Below are 17,438 nucleotides of genomic sequence, written 5' to 3'. Positions count from 1 at the left end.
CAAGAAAACAAATGAGTTTTAAGATGGAGGGGTTCAGTTTGGGTGGTGGTAGCTCGGCCTGGGTGGTGTAGGTGCGTCAAGGTCTGCTGCTCCTCCTGCTCCTCCTGCTCCTCCCTGCTCCTCCTGCTCCTCCTGCTCCTCCTGCTCCTCCCGCTCCTCCTGCTCCTCCCTGCTCCTCCTGCTCCTCCTGCTCCTCCTGCTCCTCCGTGTTGTGTGAGAAAGCAGCAGCTCTGCCTCCAGACGTGAACTCTGTGCTGTTGACGTTGAGGTGAATCAGGGTCGGTTATCCAAATATTATCCGTTTCTCTGAATGATTATTACCCCTCTGATTTATGAGCCGGCTCGCTGCTCGCTGAAAACACCGTTTCAGACGCTGAAGCGGCTCAGGGCTGTATGTGGAGGCCCAGACTGTTGCTTTTGGGCATGGCGGCGGCGGCGGCGGTGATGGCAGCGATGGCAGTGCGGTTTATGAGGCTTGCTGCTGAAAAATGGACTCCTCAGCGACGGGCTGTGTTTAAGAAAACCGAAAGAGCTGGTGGACTGAATACCAGCACGTCACAGACAGGATGAATGATCAGGACTCAGGCTTTATTTTGGTTTTATTTAACCTTCATCTCATTTCGCCTGGCAAGTCAACTATGAACACATTCTGTGGTTACAGAAGATTTAACTTCCAGAGTGACAACAATGAGAAGAATCAGATGGATGTGGAGACTGTGTGTTTTCTCTGCTTAGAGAGGTGGATGGATGGAAAGAGGAGGGAAGGATGACAGAGGAGGAGAAACAGAAAGGAGGAGAAAAAGGAGACGTGGCTTCATGTTTGTGTTGTGTGTGTAGAACAGACCTGGACTGTTCTGAATATGTTTAAAAATGCAGAGGACACTGTCGTGTAACAGCAGTGATTCATTGTGATGTGCAACATAAACACTATCTACATGTTCTGGTACAGTTGTTGCCTCGTGTAATTTTTTTGTTCAAAGAAACAAGCAAAACACAATAAGAGCTTCCAAAACAAACCTCTCCTGTTCACATGAGCGTTTTTCTGATCTGATACTTCAGGGTCAGGGTTTGATTAGTTTTAGATGTGAAAAAGACACGAGAGACAGGAAATAACCAGTGGTGTCAAAGTTTGATGGATCAAACAACCTCCTGAATAACTCGATAAAAACCTGACTAAATATCTGCTTTCAGATCAGGTTTGGTGGTTTTTAAATGTTTGTCTGGTCTGTGTGAGCTGATATGCAACAACCTCTGGGAAGAGTTCACATATTTCACCTGAGTTCCACGCCTGTGTTTGGGCCTCATATTCAGATGTAAACACTGATTGTTTCAAGTATTCTGTAAATGACTTTTGTAAATCACTTTTACAGTTTATCAGTCCAGTGGTTCTGCAGCTTAACTAACAGATGATTTGTTCTCTTGGACAGAGTTGGTTTGTAGGTGACAACTGTTGCTGAAGTAACAAGTAACAACAGCTGTCACATAAATGTAATAGAGTAAAAACTTCAGAGTAAAAGTCCTTTTTCATGGTGTGTGTTTGCATTATTTTGTCCATCACCTGCAGGAGGAGGATAGGGCACAGTAAGATTAGAAAGAGGAAGAGGTGAAGGAGATGAAGCAGAGGAGGGAGAGAGAGGGGAAGGAGGTGGAGACGTGGTAAGATGAGGAGGAGGAGGAGGAGGAGGCCGATGAAGAGAGCAGATAGCAGGAGAATTAGTGGAGTTTCATTGATTAGCTGTAGAACAGAAGCGTGTGAGCATTGATCGGCTCTCAGGAACAGTTTTACAGGATTTGGACTGAAAAAGAGGAACAAGAGGGAGGAGAGGACGACGGTGTGTTCAGTAGAGGAAGAGAAGAGGAAGCAGACTGACAGTCACACAGCTGATCGTCGCTAAAACAGACGTTCACTGAGCGTCTAAATCTGTACAGACATGAGTGGTCACACTGAGGTCTGCATGAGAAAATCACTGTTGTTAATGTGTGTTAATGTGACTTCAGTTGTTGTGATGTGTGACAATGAAACACATGAGAACGAGCTGCTGAACTCTGCTGAGGAGGATCTGAGATGTTTTGGTGTCAGAAATCTTCAGATACGTGTGTGTGTGTGTGTGTGTGTGTGTGTGAGAGAGAGAGAGAGAAAGTGTTGTAACACCTTCAGACATGATAACACACAGCTGCATTAGTGACTCACTGACACACACACACGTCACACACACATCGTCCTCTGATGGTGAAGCAGCCATTTACATGCCAGTGTTGGTTCAGAGCTGCAGTTAAGTGTTTTTAACTGATAACTGAACCACATTCCTGTCTGCACACACACACACACACACACACACAGACAGGGTATCTCTTTAGCGTGTGCTCAGTTCAGACAAGAAGAAGATTTACTCTCTGTAATAAGGTCAAAAGGTCAAAACACTGTCAGTAAATTTCAGACACACTTTCTGTCTCACACACACACAAACACACACACACACTCAGCTGTTGGTTGACATTGTGCAGATCGCTCCCTGACAGTCATCATCAGAAATAAAGAGTGTGTGTTCAGCATGAAATTCATTCTTATTGTCATTTCAGGACTGAAATCAGACTTTGTTGTTATTTGGGAAACTGTAAAGGATTGTTAGGAAACACACTGATTCACTCTCTTGCTCAAAGTCAGATTAAACGATTGATACCACTCTCATGTCAGCAGTTGGCTAGCTTAGCTTAGCACAAAGAGTGGAAACAGAGGGAAACAGCTAGCCTGGTTCTGACAGATGAAGCTGTAATTAGAGGGTTGACAGGTTGTTTTTCTTGCAGTGTAACAAACAGAGAATCATCTTTTAACAATGAATCTGTTGATGTAATATTTGTTTAATGTTTCCAGCAGCAGGTAGAGAAACATCTCACCTAACTGACTGTTTCTCTCACTTTTTTCATTGAGAAAGATACAGAAAAAAAACATAATCATATTTGTTAAGTCATTGTTTGGCTGCACTCACTGCAGAAGAATAAACAAACAACAAATACAAACCTCTTCCTAGTTTAGTTCAGTTTATCCTGAGTTTAGTGAGTTTAGTCTCACTATGACTTTTTTTTTTAATTTCAGTGTAAAAATACAAATAACAGAATATCTGTGTTTATTAGAGAGACTGTGTGTGTGTGTGTGTGTGTGTAAGTGAAACACTGACAGCAGAGATCAATGACTGAAGGAGAGAGCAGTAATCCACCCACTTAAAAACACACACAGGCCGTCACTTGTGTGTGTGTGTGTGTGTCTGTGTGTGTGTGTGTGTGTGTGTGTGTGTGAGTGTGTGTGTGAGAGATAATCCTCTCCTCTTACCTCCAGTCCTCTGGTTCTTGTAAATGTAACATACTCTCTGACATCCTCCCAAAGTGAAAAGTAAATAAAACATATCGTCTTTCTGTGGCTCAGTGTCTTCCTCCGTGAACCTGCTGTTACTTTAAACAATTACATTTTCACATCATCTTATTAAAGACAGTTTTGTAAGTAAGTCGTTGTGAATACCTCGTTCACGTTGAGAAAAATCACTTTCCTCGCTGAACCTGTCCTGTGATGTTAAATCAAAGGTTTTTATGGCTGCATCATTCAGGAATCAGGTTTGTGTCAGTGAAATCAAATAAATATTAAATATCAAAGAAAATAAGAATCTGAGATCAAGAGTAAGAAGATAAAACTGAAGCAAAGACATTTTGAATTTTTGTGACTAGATCAGCTCAAAATGAATTTGATTCATCCACTTTAAAGCTTGAAGCAAATTAATGTGCAACTATTTTGAAAATTGATTAATAATTTAGAGAATTTTTCAAGCAGAAATCACAGAGATTCACTGACTCCAGCCTCTAATGTCACAGCTTTGCTGTTTGTAACTGAATCTCTTAAAACGTTTGAAGACGTCTCCTTTGGATTCAGGTGGTTTTAAATTAAAATAAAATATAATAAAATATAATTTATTTTTTCATAGAGCAGCTCATCGAGAGAATAATCAGCAGATAAATCAATAATACAGAAGTTGTGGAGACCAAGCTGTTGCTTTGAACAGAGGACTGGACTCAGCTCCTCAGCAGCAGCTGCTCATATGATGTGTGGTCTCAGTGTGTGAATATAAAGCAGTGCGGTGTTGAAAGGGTCATCTGTCCCAGACAAACCGAAGGTCAAACAAGGAGAATTTATTGAGCTTTAAAGAAACTGAAGCTGTAACAAAAATATCAGGTTTTGTCAGGATTGTTGTGCTCGGATTGGAAAAATGACAGCCGGAGCTGTGAAGTGAAGCCGGCGAGCCTGGCAGTGTTTGCAACATTTTCTAGCTGTTGAACTAAACAACATGTTATATTTGGCCGTTTGTCTTGCAGATGGAATTTTGTAGCGATGGATTCGATAAACACAGGCGGCCAAAACGTCTTTGACAGAACAGCATCAAGCTAGAAAGCAGCTGCTGGACCGAGAGAGACGAGTTTTACTGTTACAGTCAGCTGGAGGTCACACACAGGTGGCTCTGTTAATGAAGACACATTATCAGAGTTAGAATACTTTTACACACGACTGTAGCAGACTGGACATAACCACAGCAACGCCCCTGACGCTCTACGCCACAAAGAGACTTTGGGACAGTTACTCACAGGTTTTAGTCCGTTACTGAGATTTAAGACGGCCGACAATCTGACAACCCAGTGTTTTTAACTAAACGTGGCAGAGCAGAGTAAACTGGAGCAGGACGACGCGGGAAGCTGTTAAACCTACTGTGATTTGTTTAAACAGACGTCAGTGACAAACAGCTGCGAGTAACAAAAGCTTTAAACAACAGCAGAGTTGTAGGAGTTTCATTAGAAGCTGCAGTCTTCAGGGAATATAACACACACACGCATGTACTGCTGTATTTATGAGGACCATCAGTGACAAGTGGGTAAGAGGCAAATAAAGAAGCTTTGAATAAACGCAGCCATAAGAAAAAAGTAAACTGAAATTGCAAGTTCTGAAAGTATGTAAATAAAGATTAGTGTCTAAAAAACAAAAGTTAAACATCATCTGAGTGATACACACTATAAAGTATAAGTGTACATTATAAAACAGATGAGACAAAGACAGACAGACGGACACTGACAAACATTAAAGTGCTTACATGCAGAGAATAAGAAATGAGGCAGTCATTTACTGCATTGATTGTTTGTTGGCTGTATGGACAACAGAGAGGAGCTGCTATTGGCTCAGGTCATCACCTTATAAACACACTCAACGCCTCCTCAATACAGTCACACTGCATCACACGGATGGATGGAGGGATGGATTAATAATGAACAGAGAGAGAGGCTGACTCTGATCGCTGTGATGTCTTCAGATGTGTGTTGATTTATTTCCTGTTTTTATTGTTTCATTAATATGCTGGATTTTCTGGAAATCTAGATACCATCGTAAGATTTCTATTTTTATTTCATTTTATTAAAGTGCAGTTTACATGGGTACTTTCAGTCACAACCTCTCCACAATGTTTCTCTCCTGCTGCAGTGGAAACTAAGAGCAGGAACCAGGATTACTTGGTGCAATGAAGTAACTGTAACTATAATTTAATGTTAATATAAATCTTTCTCTGTATACGTTCACTAAAAACCTCCCTAGAGGCTGCTAGAGAGAGTTGGAGGGCACGTGTGTGGAATTTACAGATGTCTGAATTTATGAGACAGGGAAAGTCTAAAATGTTGAAAAAGATACAGATTTGCATCATGGGAAATGTAGGATCCAGATTTCTAGGAGCTTGAGCCTCACCAGAGACTAGAAAGTCTGGATATCCTGACGTCTGCTGCTTCAATTTTGACCATTTTTCTTTAAATCTGTCTTTACATCTGTCTCTCAGTATCAGCCTCAAAGAACAGAAGCTCTTCAGTTTAATCAAACGTATCAATCCACATCAATTCAGAGCATTTGTCAAGACACAACCCACTGTTTTACTCACACACTGATTTTGTTTTTCCTCTGTCTCTGCTGCTCTGAGTGATGTGTTCACAGACAGACTTTTTTTTTTTTTTTACTGTAGCTGTGGTGAAGCAGGGAAATAAAATAAATGACTCAGTAACTTTTCCTCCTGTGCACCTCTCAGTGAACTCTACTCTGATATCAGCTGATTTTACTGCATAGATTCTGCTGATCTCTCGTGTCTTGGTGTAGTTTTTGGCTTTGAGTCTTGTGTCTGGTAACGTTTGTCCTGAGGGGGGCAGTAGAGGAGAGGTCACAGGGTCATTAAAATGAGGAGCATCAATTCTCAGGAGAATGTGATCAGTAAATTTCAAGATGATTTTATTTCATGTGCACAAGAGGAACTACACTAAAGGAAGTCTGGCAAATATAATATCCAGAGAAAATGTCACAAGAGCAATAAAGAAGCCTCTTCCTCTTTCTCTCTTTGAAATGGAGACTTGTTTGGTTTATGTTTCACGTTCGTGCGTCTTGTCTCAGGCGCTACCTTCCACCGTTGCTCTGAAAAAGTATTTTTAGACCTCAGAAGTTGTTTTTACGGCTGAGATGTTGGCAGACGGAGCAGCGAGGCTTTTAAGCAGGTGTAAATCAGGTTTGTATAACGTTTAACGCCCAGCAGGCCTGTAATAATCACAGCTCCATGTCTGACTGCGGATAAGAGGCTAATGATTTGTTGCCGACGCTTGTTTAAAACATTTCAAATCAACTGGAGTTATTTCTTTTTGTCCGAGCTGCGAGCACAGGACTCGTAATCATTTTCAGTTGCAAAGGTTCATTCTGAAGAAAACCCCCGACCTTAACCTGAAACATGATCGCACAATTATTATAGATATACAGATTTTTAACTTTGCTTTACCATAATTATCCCTGTACTGCCTACAGCTTTAGCTCATCACATGACCCAGTCTTCAGGTATAAATACTCTTATTTAACTGAAGGTTTTATTTTGTTATTAGATATATTTTCTGCTCCATGTATCCTCTCCTAAAAGCCAACATTTCTTGAAGTGAGACTTTCCAGTGACACCTGTGTAACTTTTTTTAGATTTCTTTTCCTCATAAGATCCATAACTTACAGGAGAGATTTCCTCTGCTGTTACATCGTCCTTTCATTTAAACATCTGACTTCTTCTTTTAAATCCTATCCTAATGTGTTTATATACACTGTCTGTTTTTATATTGAAGGAAAGAGAAAACCTGCTGTAGCTTCATGAATGAAATGACAATAAATACATAAAAATCAATGATGGCGCAGTTTGTTCCTGCATAACTTCATAAACCCTTTCTTTCTGGTTTTTTGGGGGGAGATTCATTTATACTTTTTTTAAACAATCACTGATTAACTGAAAAAAAGGAACTGTAAACAAGAGCAAGTTTGCTCAGGAGATTATTTGTCATTAACGCTAAAAGCTGCTGTAAAATTAGGATTTATCATTGAGGGTTTATTTAAACATTCATATGCACCATAACAAATATGCAGAAAATAGTTCTGTGCACAATCTCTATTAAATAACTGTACAGGAGAATAGGCCTGCATGGTAGACAGGCATGAAAATAAGTAAACAAACAAACAAAACAAGGAAGTAATAACAAAGCAGCGGGACTTTTTTGCCTATATTGACATTTATCAGAAGGAACTACTTAACGCGCACATTCCCTGTATCTGTAATGTCGTGATTCGTGAAGACGCGGAGTGATATGAAGTGAGTGAATTGTTCAGTCGCCGCCTCACACGGTGCAGTTTGAGTGAAAGTTAACTTGATTTATTAAACCTCCAACTCGATATTGATTATAATACTGTAACTAATTAAATGCTAAATTATATGTGGCTTGTTCACACTGCTCAGTTTTAGAACAGTAATCGTTAAAGTATTTACCGCAAAGTGGCGGCTTCTCCCCGAGTTAAACGGGCGTTTGAGAACAGGTTAGCTAGCTGGTTGTTACCCGCCTTAGCTATCCTGTTTTTACGGGTTAGTAATCTGTAAAAGAGGTCAAAATAATACAATACAACGCTAAAGGAGATACTGTCTTGTCCTCTTCTCTTATAACCGTGCATTACATGTATCTCGGTTATTTTAAACTACAGAAAAACTACCCGGGCTAAAGTCATTTTTAGCTAACCATTAGCTTAACGTTAGCACCGTATAACTGAATGTGTTGCAGTTGAATTTGTTTCTAATGGAAGTCAGTGGCTCTTTCATGATGTGTGTAATAAGATGGTATTAACTACGGTGGTGATTTTTGGCTGTAATAGGGAGTTATTATTTAGCCTCTGTCTAAATAGCCGTTGTTATCAAACTAAAGTTAGCAGTTAAAGATTAGCAGCCATTCCTGTCATACTACCTGGAAACACTAATAACTACTAATTACTGTTAATAACCGTTTTAACTGCTGTAAATGATCAGTGAGTGTTTGAATTAAAAATGTTGTTGAAATTGTTTATAATCAGATATAAACTCTTTATGGATGGTGCCGTTACACAAGCACTGTCAATAAGTTTAAAGCTCTAGAAGTAAAGTAAGGAAACGTTCAATAATTATAATAAATCATATATATATTTTTAAATGGATTAAAGTTGTACAAAGTGTAAACATACAAACCTAGATGAGGTCAGTATTTGCAGTGACCACCCTTTGTCTTTAAATTAGACCTCGTCAGTACACTGAGGCAGGTTGGTGGTTGTTGCAGTTTTTCTGTAGGTTCAGGTTGTCTCAGTGTTTTTTGTCTCTTCATGTAATCCCAGACTGACTCCATGATGTTGAGATCAGGGCTGTGTGGGAGCTAGACCATCTGTTGCAGGACTCCTTGTTCGTCTTGTTTCTGACAGAGTTTAATCTCAAGGTAACTTAAGTGTAATGGTCTAATCACTGTAAAATAATGGTTTACTACAGGTGGAGATTGAACCATGGAGTCAGAACGGTTGATGGGCAGATATTTGATTGTGCTTTTGTTAAAATGTCTTTGGTTGAGACCTAATGTTTTTTTAAACTGTAAATTTGTCTGTTGTAACAAGAGGGGCTGAAACGACTGGTTGATTAATTGATAAATTGGTTGAAAGAATTGCTTGACCTTCCCAGATGTTGTGAGTGTTACTGCAATATCTTTGAGTTTTGACTTGTTGACTGGACAACACAGGGAATTTAAATATGTTGCGATAAATTATAAATTGTCTTCATCATCAAATTTAATAAACTGCTGATTCATTGTTGATGCAAATAATTGTTACAGAATTAGACTCACAAGACGTAATTGCATCTGTTCTCTGTTTACTGTCTGGTGTTGATGAAAACTCAGAAATACTATCACTGTATGTCTTATTCCTGAAACTCTAACCCATGTTTCACACATACACAGGACATAGAGGTCATTACAGTACTCACACTAAGCAGAGCACTTCAGTGTATGTACTATCTTAAACTCTGACCCTGTATATTTATGTGTTCCAGATCTACGATGCAGAGGGGACGTTACAGCACTTTATCGATGGTAATGATCCCAGTAAATCCAGCTGGATGAGGTACATCCGCTGTGCCAGACACTGTGGAGAGCAGAACATGATGGTTGTACAGTACAGGTAAGAACAAGTCTGATTTTGCCAATATTTGGTGGAAAATTTGTCCTTTTTTTTAGCAGTGTAAAAAAATACATGTACTATTGATAATTGTCAACATATGTCAACAATGTACGAACAATACCATTGATTTAAAAATGTTTGACCTGAAGGATAAACAGCAGGTGTTGAGGTGAGCACGCAAGGATATTTTTGAATCAGTGACTTGATATTCAACCAACATGGTATGGTGTTTATGCTTAATAGGTTCAGGTAAGTGTCCTCTGTCTTTCCAGACTACAAGTCAGTAGTGATGGAAAAGTGTGTAAAGCTGCTTTTCCATTTTCCTATGCATTCTGCATAAAACTCAGGCAGTGATGATTTTGCCATGATCGGAGGGATTATGCAATACTTCAAGAATACCTTGAAGGAATTTCTTCACATTTGGTGCCAGTGTTCTTTTGGACTTAAAGATGAACTTATCAGAATTTGGTGTTTAGAGGTTAAAGGTCAAGGTCCCGGGGAAATCATAAAACATGTTTTGAGCCATAATTAAAAAATTAAACTCTTGTAATCAGAACACTTTCCAAATCACAGATATAATGCAAATACACCACAAAGCCTACATGGTAACCACAACTGAATTTTAAACTTAAAGAAGTTTATTAAATGCACACATGCTACCATGCTCACAGTAGAAAGTTCTTTTCAGTTGTCTTACATTAGCCATGTGGCATGGAAAAAGGGCAACAATCAATTAAATGTCTAAAAGGAATCTTGCCATATGAAAAAAAATAAATAAAAAAAATAAAGCTGACAAGTACATTGTTAATCATTTGCAATATAATAATCACAAACATATCTTCCCCAGAAATCATAAAACAAAATGTAAAAGAAGTAAAAACACAGATAAACTAAAATTATATAAGGAATACTGAAATTTATGATGCTGAATTTTCATTTGAATTATGTGTTTTGTATTTGATTAATGTAGATCAATTTAAGTAAAGTTAAATAAGTAACATTATGACAAGATTAAACTGTTCATGGTGATTATATATTTGTTTCAATGATAAAAGCTTTACTTATATATGTATATAGTTTTACATTTATACTTGCTACAGTTGTTTTTTTCTACTTTCTGAAGGTCCCTAATACAAAAATTGTTTGTATTATAATTGAGAAGTTTGAGCTGTTGTGGCCCTCCTTAGCCTTTCTTTATTAATACACTAAACTCTACACATAACCCACTCAAGCAAATAAAAGACATTATGATGTAGTTTAAACTATAACTGCCAGTGGTGATGGGCACAAAATTATTCAGAGGTTATATACATGTGAACACAAACATACTTACAAAAGCCTGAACAACTGGATTATCAGTAACCAGTTTCTACATTCTACTTAGAAACAAACATACAAATATTCTACAGTCACATTTACTTTCTGTAAAGTGTACTCACTCGGTGAAACTGTGACTGCAACCTTCTTCTTTAGAGTTCATTAATCAAAGTAAAGATGTGGACTGAAATCAGCTCACCTGATTTCAGTTAGTGAGCAGGGCTTTGCTCAGTCATTGTTTAACTGTTGTATGTGTCAACAGTGGACAGTCAAAATTTACAGAGTAACTGACTTGTGACTCTTGATCCTTTACTGGTTTCTTTTCATCTTGAATAAAAATTGCCAAAGAAACTATCACATTTGAGTTTACTCAAGAATGTACACTGTATGTTATAGTTCACTCATTGTATTTTCTTATTAGCTGAACTTTGAACATTGGTTAAATAGAATTTAAATTGGAAGTATATAAAAACCATGAGTACGTTACACTTTATGCATCATAAAAACACGCTATTTATTGATTTTAGTCTTTGATACAAAAAACTGATGTGTCATAGTTGAAACCTCTGCTGTTTTGCATCTTATAAAATGCAACAGTCCCATTTTTCTGCTGCTACTTTCATGCATTCCTCTCTCCAGCTATCAATTTCTTCCTCATGTTTTGTCTTCAAATCATCAGTTGCTTTGTTCAGATCTTGCAGCTCTTTCATTTCCTGGTCTTGCTTTTGCTTCAGTTTATCAAATTCTTTCTTGTATTTTTCATTTTTCATCAACTGTTCAGTTACCAAGTCTATTTGTTTTTGTTGTTTCTCTATTTTCATCATACCAGCAAAGTCATTTTTGTATTTCTTTTTGAAGTCATTGAATTCTTCAGCTTTCTCTCTGGCTTCTGATTCATATTTCTTCCTAATATTCTCAATTTCTTTGGTATGTTCTGCTTTTAACTGTTTTCGCTGCATTTCATCCATGGTTTTTCTGATCTGATCCTCTTTTATTCTTCTATTTTTGTCTTCTTCCATTGCCCTCTCATACTCGTCTTGGAGTTTTTTGATTTTTTCTTGTTCCTCCTTTTTTCTCTGTTCATCTTCAAGATAACGTCTGTTCCGCCAGGCTTTCTGTTCCTCCTCCCAAGCTTCTCGTTGTTTTCTCATCTCTTCCTTACTCGACTCCAGCGCTCTGGCAGTATTTTCCATGATCTGTGATTCAGCTTTTAATTTTTGCTCCAAAGCTTTACATTTTTGTTCCCACTCCTTTTGTTTATTTGTATCACGCTCTTGTCGTTCCCTTTCTTGTTCTTTTCTCTTTTCCTCTTCTTTTTTTCTTTGCTCACGCTCCTTTCTGATGTTTTCTTCTTTTTCCTCAAGTTGTTTGGCTCTCTGTTTTCTCTCCTCCTCAATCTCCGCTTCCTGTTGTAACATTTTTCTTTTCATTTCTTCCATTTGTTCCTCATATTTTCTTTCAAGTTCTTTCATCTGCCTCTGCATCTCTTCATCTTTTTCCTTTAAAATCCTCTTTACCTCATTTTGTATGGCTGTCTCAGCCTCTTGGAGCAATTCATTTGTGTAGTTATCACCACCGTTTTTCTTCACCATTGTCTCAACTGTGCTCAATAGTTCAATAACTTGTGCACAGTTTTCCTGAATCTGATTGTTGAATACTTGGTATCTGCCTCCACAGTCATGAATGAGCTTCTTGACATCATCACTGTCATTTATGTAATCCTCAAATGATTCATCCTGCAAATTGTCCCCTCCTGTGAATACGATAACTATAAAATCACTTGAATCCTTACCAAAAAACTTCTTGATCAGTTTTACAGAGTCTTTCTCCTCCTTTGTAAAGCGACCGATTTGTAGAACCAGTAAGAACGCATGAGGACCAGGAGCCAACATGTTGACACATTTCACAAGCTCCTGTTGAACTTCATCATTGGACAGAGTGGTGTCAAACAAGCCAGGAGTGTCGACCACAACAACAGGCCTGCCATTAATCTCTCCAGCTGCTTTTTGGCAGTCCTTGGTCACTGATTTCAGGCTGACTTTAGATCTAAAATGTTCTTTACCTAAAATGGTGTTGCCAGTTGCACTCTTGCCACAGCCAGTCTTCCCAATCAGCACCATCCTGAGAGGCGCTCTGCTCTGACTTTCATCATCACCCCCGATATTAATCTCCTGTTTCACATTTTGCAGTTCAGCTTTATGTCTTGAATCAATGTTGTTTGGCTCGACAACCTCATTCATCTGAGCTTTGGCAAATGTGTCATTTGTGAAGGATCTGGACCCTTTATCTCTCATTTTCTCCACAGTGTCCAGCATCTCAGGGATATGGTGCTTCCCATCTTCATCTTTAATCACACTGCTCTGTTTCACATTCTGTACTTCAGCTTGAAGTCTTGTAATATCCATCTTAGCCCCAGTTAACATGTCCTTTGTGAAGTGTCTAGATCCTCCAGCACTCATCTTCTCCACACTTTGCAACACCTCAGAGACCTGCTGCTTGTTCTTCATGTTGAAGACAACATATTGACCACGACAGCTCTGGCAAAGCTGCTGGATGTTTTTGTCCCTTTTTAAAAGATTAATAACAGCTGGAGCTGTAGGATCTGACTCCACAGTGAACAGAATCACGGTGAAGTCATTGACTTGAGAGCTGAATGTGTTCTGGATGGTCTCAAACTCTCCCTTGTCTTCATCAGTGAGGGGACCCACAGGTAGGACCAGGATGAAGGCATGGACGCCCTCAGGATCACAGAGGGAGATACACCTGTGTGCTTCCTTTATCACTGCCTTCTGTGTTTTTCCATACAAGGAAGGCAGCTCCACCACAGAAACCCAACGTCCACACACCTTTTGCCGATTTCTAACACACACTGATGAGTTGGCAAGTCGACTAAACTTTCTCTCTCCTAGAAGGGCATTGGCTGTTGAAGTTTTCCCATCTCCAAATCGCCCACACAACACTAAGTTCAGAGGGGGTTTGGAAGGTTCAGATGTCATCATAAGATAAGCCCCTTCAGTGTAGTTGAGATATCCTCTCCAGTTGTCACTAACTATCTGCTCCATCTTTTTTATGAGTTCTTGGAGATCAGGTTCTAAAAGATTTTTTTTATCAAAGTTAATTCTATGCTGCCTTTGTCTGCAGTCTTGGATGAGTTGATCCACCGCAGAATTTTTTCCATCCTCGCTGTGTTTCAAGATGACTATTGAGTGCTTAAAGGCATTTTGACCAAATAACCTCATGATGATCATCAGTTTTTGTCTTTCCTGCTCAGTGAAATCAGAGGGATTCACTAACAGCAGCAGAACATTTGGTCCAGGACGACAAAGACTCACACACATCTTCATCTCATCTCTCACTGCTTCCGCGGACAGACTGAGGACATCTGAGGTTTTCACAACTGTTATAGGAATTCTCTTCCACTGTCCATTAGTCACTGTAAAGTGCTTTGACAGCTCTCCTCGAGCAGCTGTAGATTGCTGAGATATTTTACCTGTGATTAAGTTGCTTAGTATTGTCTTTTCATTTTCATTCTTTCCAAACATCACAATCCTGAGCTGAAATGCTGTAAAACAACAACAGAAAGGCATTTTAAATTTCCACAGTGACTCTAGAGTGCATTTTTATCATCTTTCCATTTATGTCAGTAATTCAAACAGTAAGTTATTAACCGGTTGGTTTCACCTGAAATTCTGATTCTGGGTTAAAATTTTAACCAACGTTAATTTGGCTACAGTTATGAATCTTTATGTCCTCTGCCATATTCTTTTCCTCCTCACTCTTTACAAATGAAACTCCAGGTGAAGTTTATTTTTGTCTGTCCTTTTCAGTGAAATCAGAAGGCTTCACTAACAGTGGTTTTCACTATTGTTAGGGATATTTACTGCACTCTCTTCCCAGTGATTAAGTTACTCAGTATTCATTATGATGATAATCCTGAGCTCCTCCAACTGTGAACAAATTTCCACAGATCCAACCAGCATAGTGTCATTGTCCCATCTATGTCTGTTATACAAAAAATAATGCAGGAATATGCTTTAGGAACAGATTTCCTCTGCCCATGTCAAAATGAACAGTTTACAGTTTGAATCTTTGAAAGTCCCACCAGACTTACCAGATTGTGCAGTTGCTGATGCTGCCATTGTGTCACTTTGCGGTAGCTAATCAAGTTCAGTTGAACAGGCTGTTGGTGCCTGTTGGGTGTGGGAAAGTCAAGTTAGAAATTGTCATGGCATTTGACTCTGATTTTGTTTGTCTATGTTTGGCATATTTTAAATTTCCACTTCCACCCAAACACAATAGAGCTGAATAGGGTGTGTGTGTGAATAGGTTTGTGCTGCTTGTGGTGTTCTAAAATGTAACATCTCTCTCCTCTCTCTTTTTCAAAAGGGTACTCTGGGGAATCCACTGTCAACAGTTTCCATTTAATTATTTTCAGTTAATGGCTAGATACCACATAAGCCAATAATTAATTTTTTTAAAAAGAAAAATTTACAAAGCTCATTTATATTATTTATAAAGTCAACATTATGATTATTACAATATGTATGAGCTGTATAAGTGATAACAGCTTAATTCATAAAAATCAACAACCGTTTGTGTCTTGACACCAAAGTAGTTAGAATTAAATATAAAATCCAGTATTTATCAATGGTTACTTTTCACCGGCTGATACAGCTGTTCTTTAACATTTTTGACAATTTCAAAGAGCAATCTTTTATTATTGCTATTACATTTGGACTTAAATTTCGTAATAAATTTTACAAATATTACTTAATCATGCTTTAAGCCACAGTTTCTATGTCATATGGTTATGCTTAATTAATTTATTTTATATATAATATATATAATATTTATAATATAAAATTATTGTAGGAATTTGACTGTTAAAAGCCAGACTGCACAATGCAACATAGGTTGCTTCGATTAGGCATAACTCCAATATGATACTTCATGCATTAAATATACTATCCAATGAAGTAGATTTATATTTATTCTTTACCTGGCCTTAACAATTGATACACACCTCAGAGCTGTAAATAAACACTTTTAATCAATTTAAACTCATAGTCATTTTTAAAGTCATAAATAGTGTACTCACCAAGTAAATTTCTTACTGCATCAGTCTTCAGCAGGGCTCATAAATGAAAGCTAAATGAAAGCAGAAACTGAAATTAGCTCATGTTACATAACCTCTTTAATGATAGAGGGTGGGGCTCTGAACAGGCAGGGTTCTGTTGTTGTAGCTGTGGCAGGGAAACAAAAATGGTTGACTGACCGATTACTTAACTGTTTGTTGTTTGGTCTGATTGCAGAAGCAGGTATAATCCTAGGGGTCAACTGCAGTGTCTTTTTTGCTTAAATCTGAGTGGTCAGGTCATTGTGGTTTTGATAAAATATTTCCAAGATTTCCAAGAAGGCTTTTAAGGTAGTATGAAGGATGGTTTCATGTATCTCCACCTAAACCTCTCAGGAGTCCCTCCTCACTCCCCAGAACAGTAATAAGAGAAATGGATCATTCTTTATGATTGGAAACCCGATTGATTTTCTTGTCACATGAGGAGCAAAGAGCTGTCAGAGAAATCTGATAAACCTTCTGTTTCGCTTATTGACTTTTAAGTCTGACATCTTGCCTCTCACCCAAGACTAGTTAAGTATTAAGTTAACTTTGTGATGACTGTTGCATGATGATGAGAGTTGAAATCAAGACTGGGGGATATGTTGAATTATTATTATGTTTTTTTTGCAGGATGATGATGTCTACATCACATCAAATGGGTTATAATAATGTGCACAAAAGATTATATTCAGTCAAAAGATTCGGTGTCTGCCATGGAGCTAAGTAGTTGATGACTGTTTACCAGATGTGTGCCACAGGTTTATGTCAAGAAGCAAAACAAGATGCAGATGAAATAGTGTGCAGACTTTTCTGCCCTTTCCATTTTGGAAATGATTATTAATGCTGCACTTAATTTGATCATTAAGTAGTGAATTATTAATTAATAATTACTATTCTATATATGCATAAAAGCAAATAAAAAAAATCTGTTTATCTGTCTTGTACATGACGACCTAAAAATATGACACTTAAGTTATGTTTTAGTGCTGCTGTATTTTACAGGAGAAAAACTGAGGACAAGAGTAGGATTACTGAGATGCTAATATTCTAGCTTTTCTGCCAGCCAGCTGAGCCAAACTGTCTTCATTAGTCTATGTTAACATTAGCCACTGATAACAAAGATATATATAAAAAAAGATTATGATGATGAAAACTGATACATACAAATATACAAATATTTTACCCAACAAATTTCATTAAATTAATTTACTACCTAAGCTGGACTCAAAAACGCCTCAAGAAAAGGCTTCAAATGAAAAAAATCCATCATCATTCCGAACTCACCCTTGCTCAGTTTAAAACTAGTGTAGTTTATTGTCATAAACAAGAACAAAAGAATACATCTCCAGATTCATCAGGTAAGAGAAATATTTAAGATTGAAGACATACTTCATTGCCATATTAACGTAACTGATTAGAATTTTTTTTAGTGAGCTCATTTAAACAAAGACAGGAAAA

The 17,438-nt window shown here is 38.0% G+C and overlaps 2 protein-coding genes across 4 annotated transcripts in view; one reads left to right on the top strand and one right to left on the bottom strand.

Moving 5' to 3' along the window:
* prdm6 (PR domain containing 6) overlaps positions 1-17,438 on the top strand; it is a 100,719-nt gene that overhangs the window by 17,881 nt on the left and 65,400 nt on the right. For both annotated transcript variants that reach the window (XM_051074872.1, XM_018663532.2), the window contains exon 5: positions 9,420-9,547. In XM_051074872.1, coding sequence (XP_050930829.1) covers positions 9,420-9,547 — 128 coding nt within the window. The remainder of the gene's footprint in view (positions 1-9,419; positions 9,548-17,438) is intronic.
* On the bottom strand, positions 10,168-16,056 carry LOC108874916 (FK506-binding protein 5). Of its 2 annotated transcripts, XM_018663495.2 has the most exons (3): positions 15,963-16,056; positions 14,976-15,054; positions 10,168-14,426 (listed from the first exon to the last, which is right to left on the bottom strand). In XM_018663495.2, the coding sequence occupies exons 2-3, from the start codon at positions 15,001-15,003 to the stop codon at positions 11,446-11,448; spliced, it is 3,009 nt and encodes a 1,002-aa protein (XP_018519011.1). In that variant the 5' UTR covers positions 15,004-15,054; positions 15,963-16,056; the 3' UTR covers positions 10,168-11,445. The 2 variants fall into 2 exon arrangements, with proteins under 2 accessions (XP_018519011.1, XP_050930823.1); XM_051074866.1 differs by lacking the exon at positions 15,963-16,056 and having other exon boundaries at positions 14,976-15,357.

This window comes from Lates calcarifer, linkage group LG13 (assembly GCF_001640805.2).
Source record: "Lates calcarifer isolate ASB-BC8 linkage group LG13, TLL_Latcal_v3, whole genome shotgun sequence".
In the NCBI taxonomy this organism is placed as follows: domain Eukaryota; kingdom Metazoa; phylum Chordata; class Actinopteri; family Centropomidae; genus Lates; species Lates calcarifer.
This window is presented reverse-complemented; position numbering and strand designations above follow the sequence as displayed.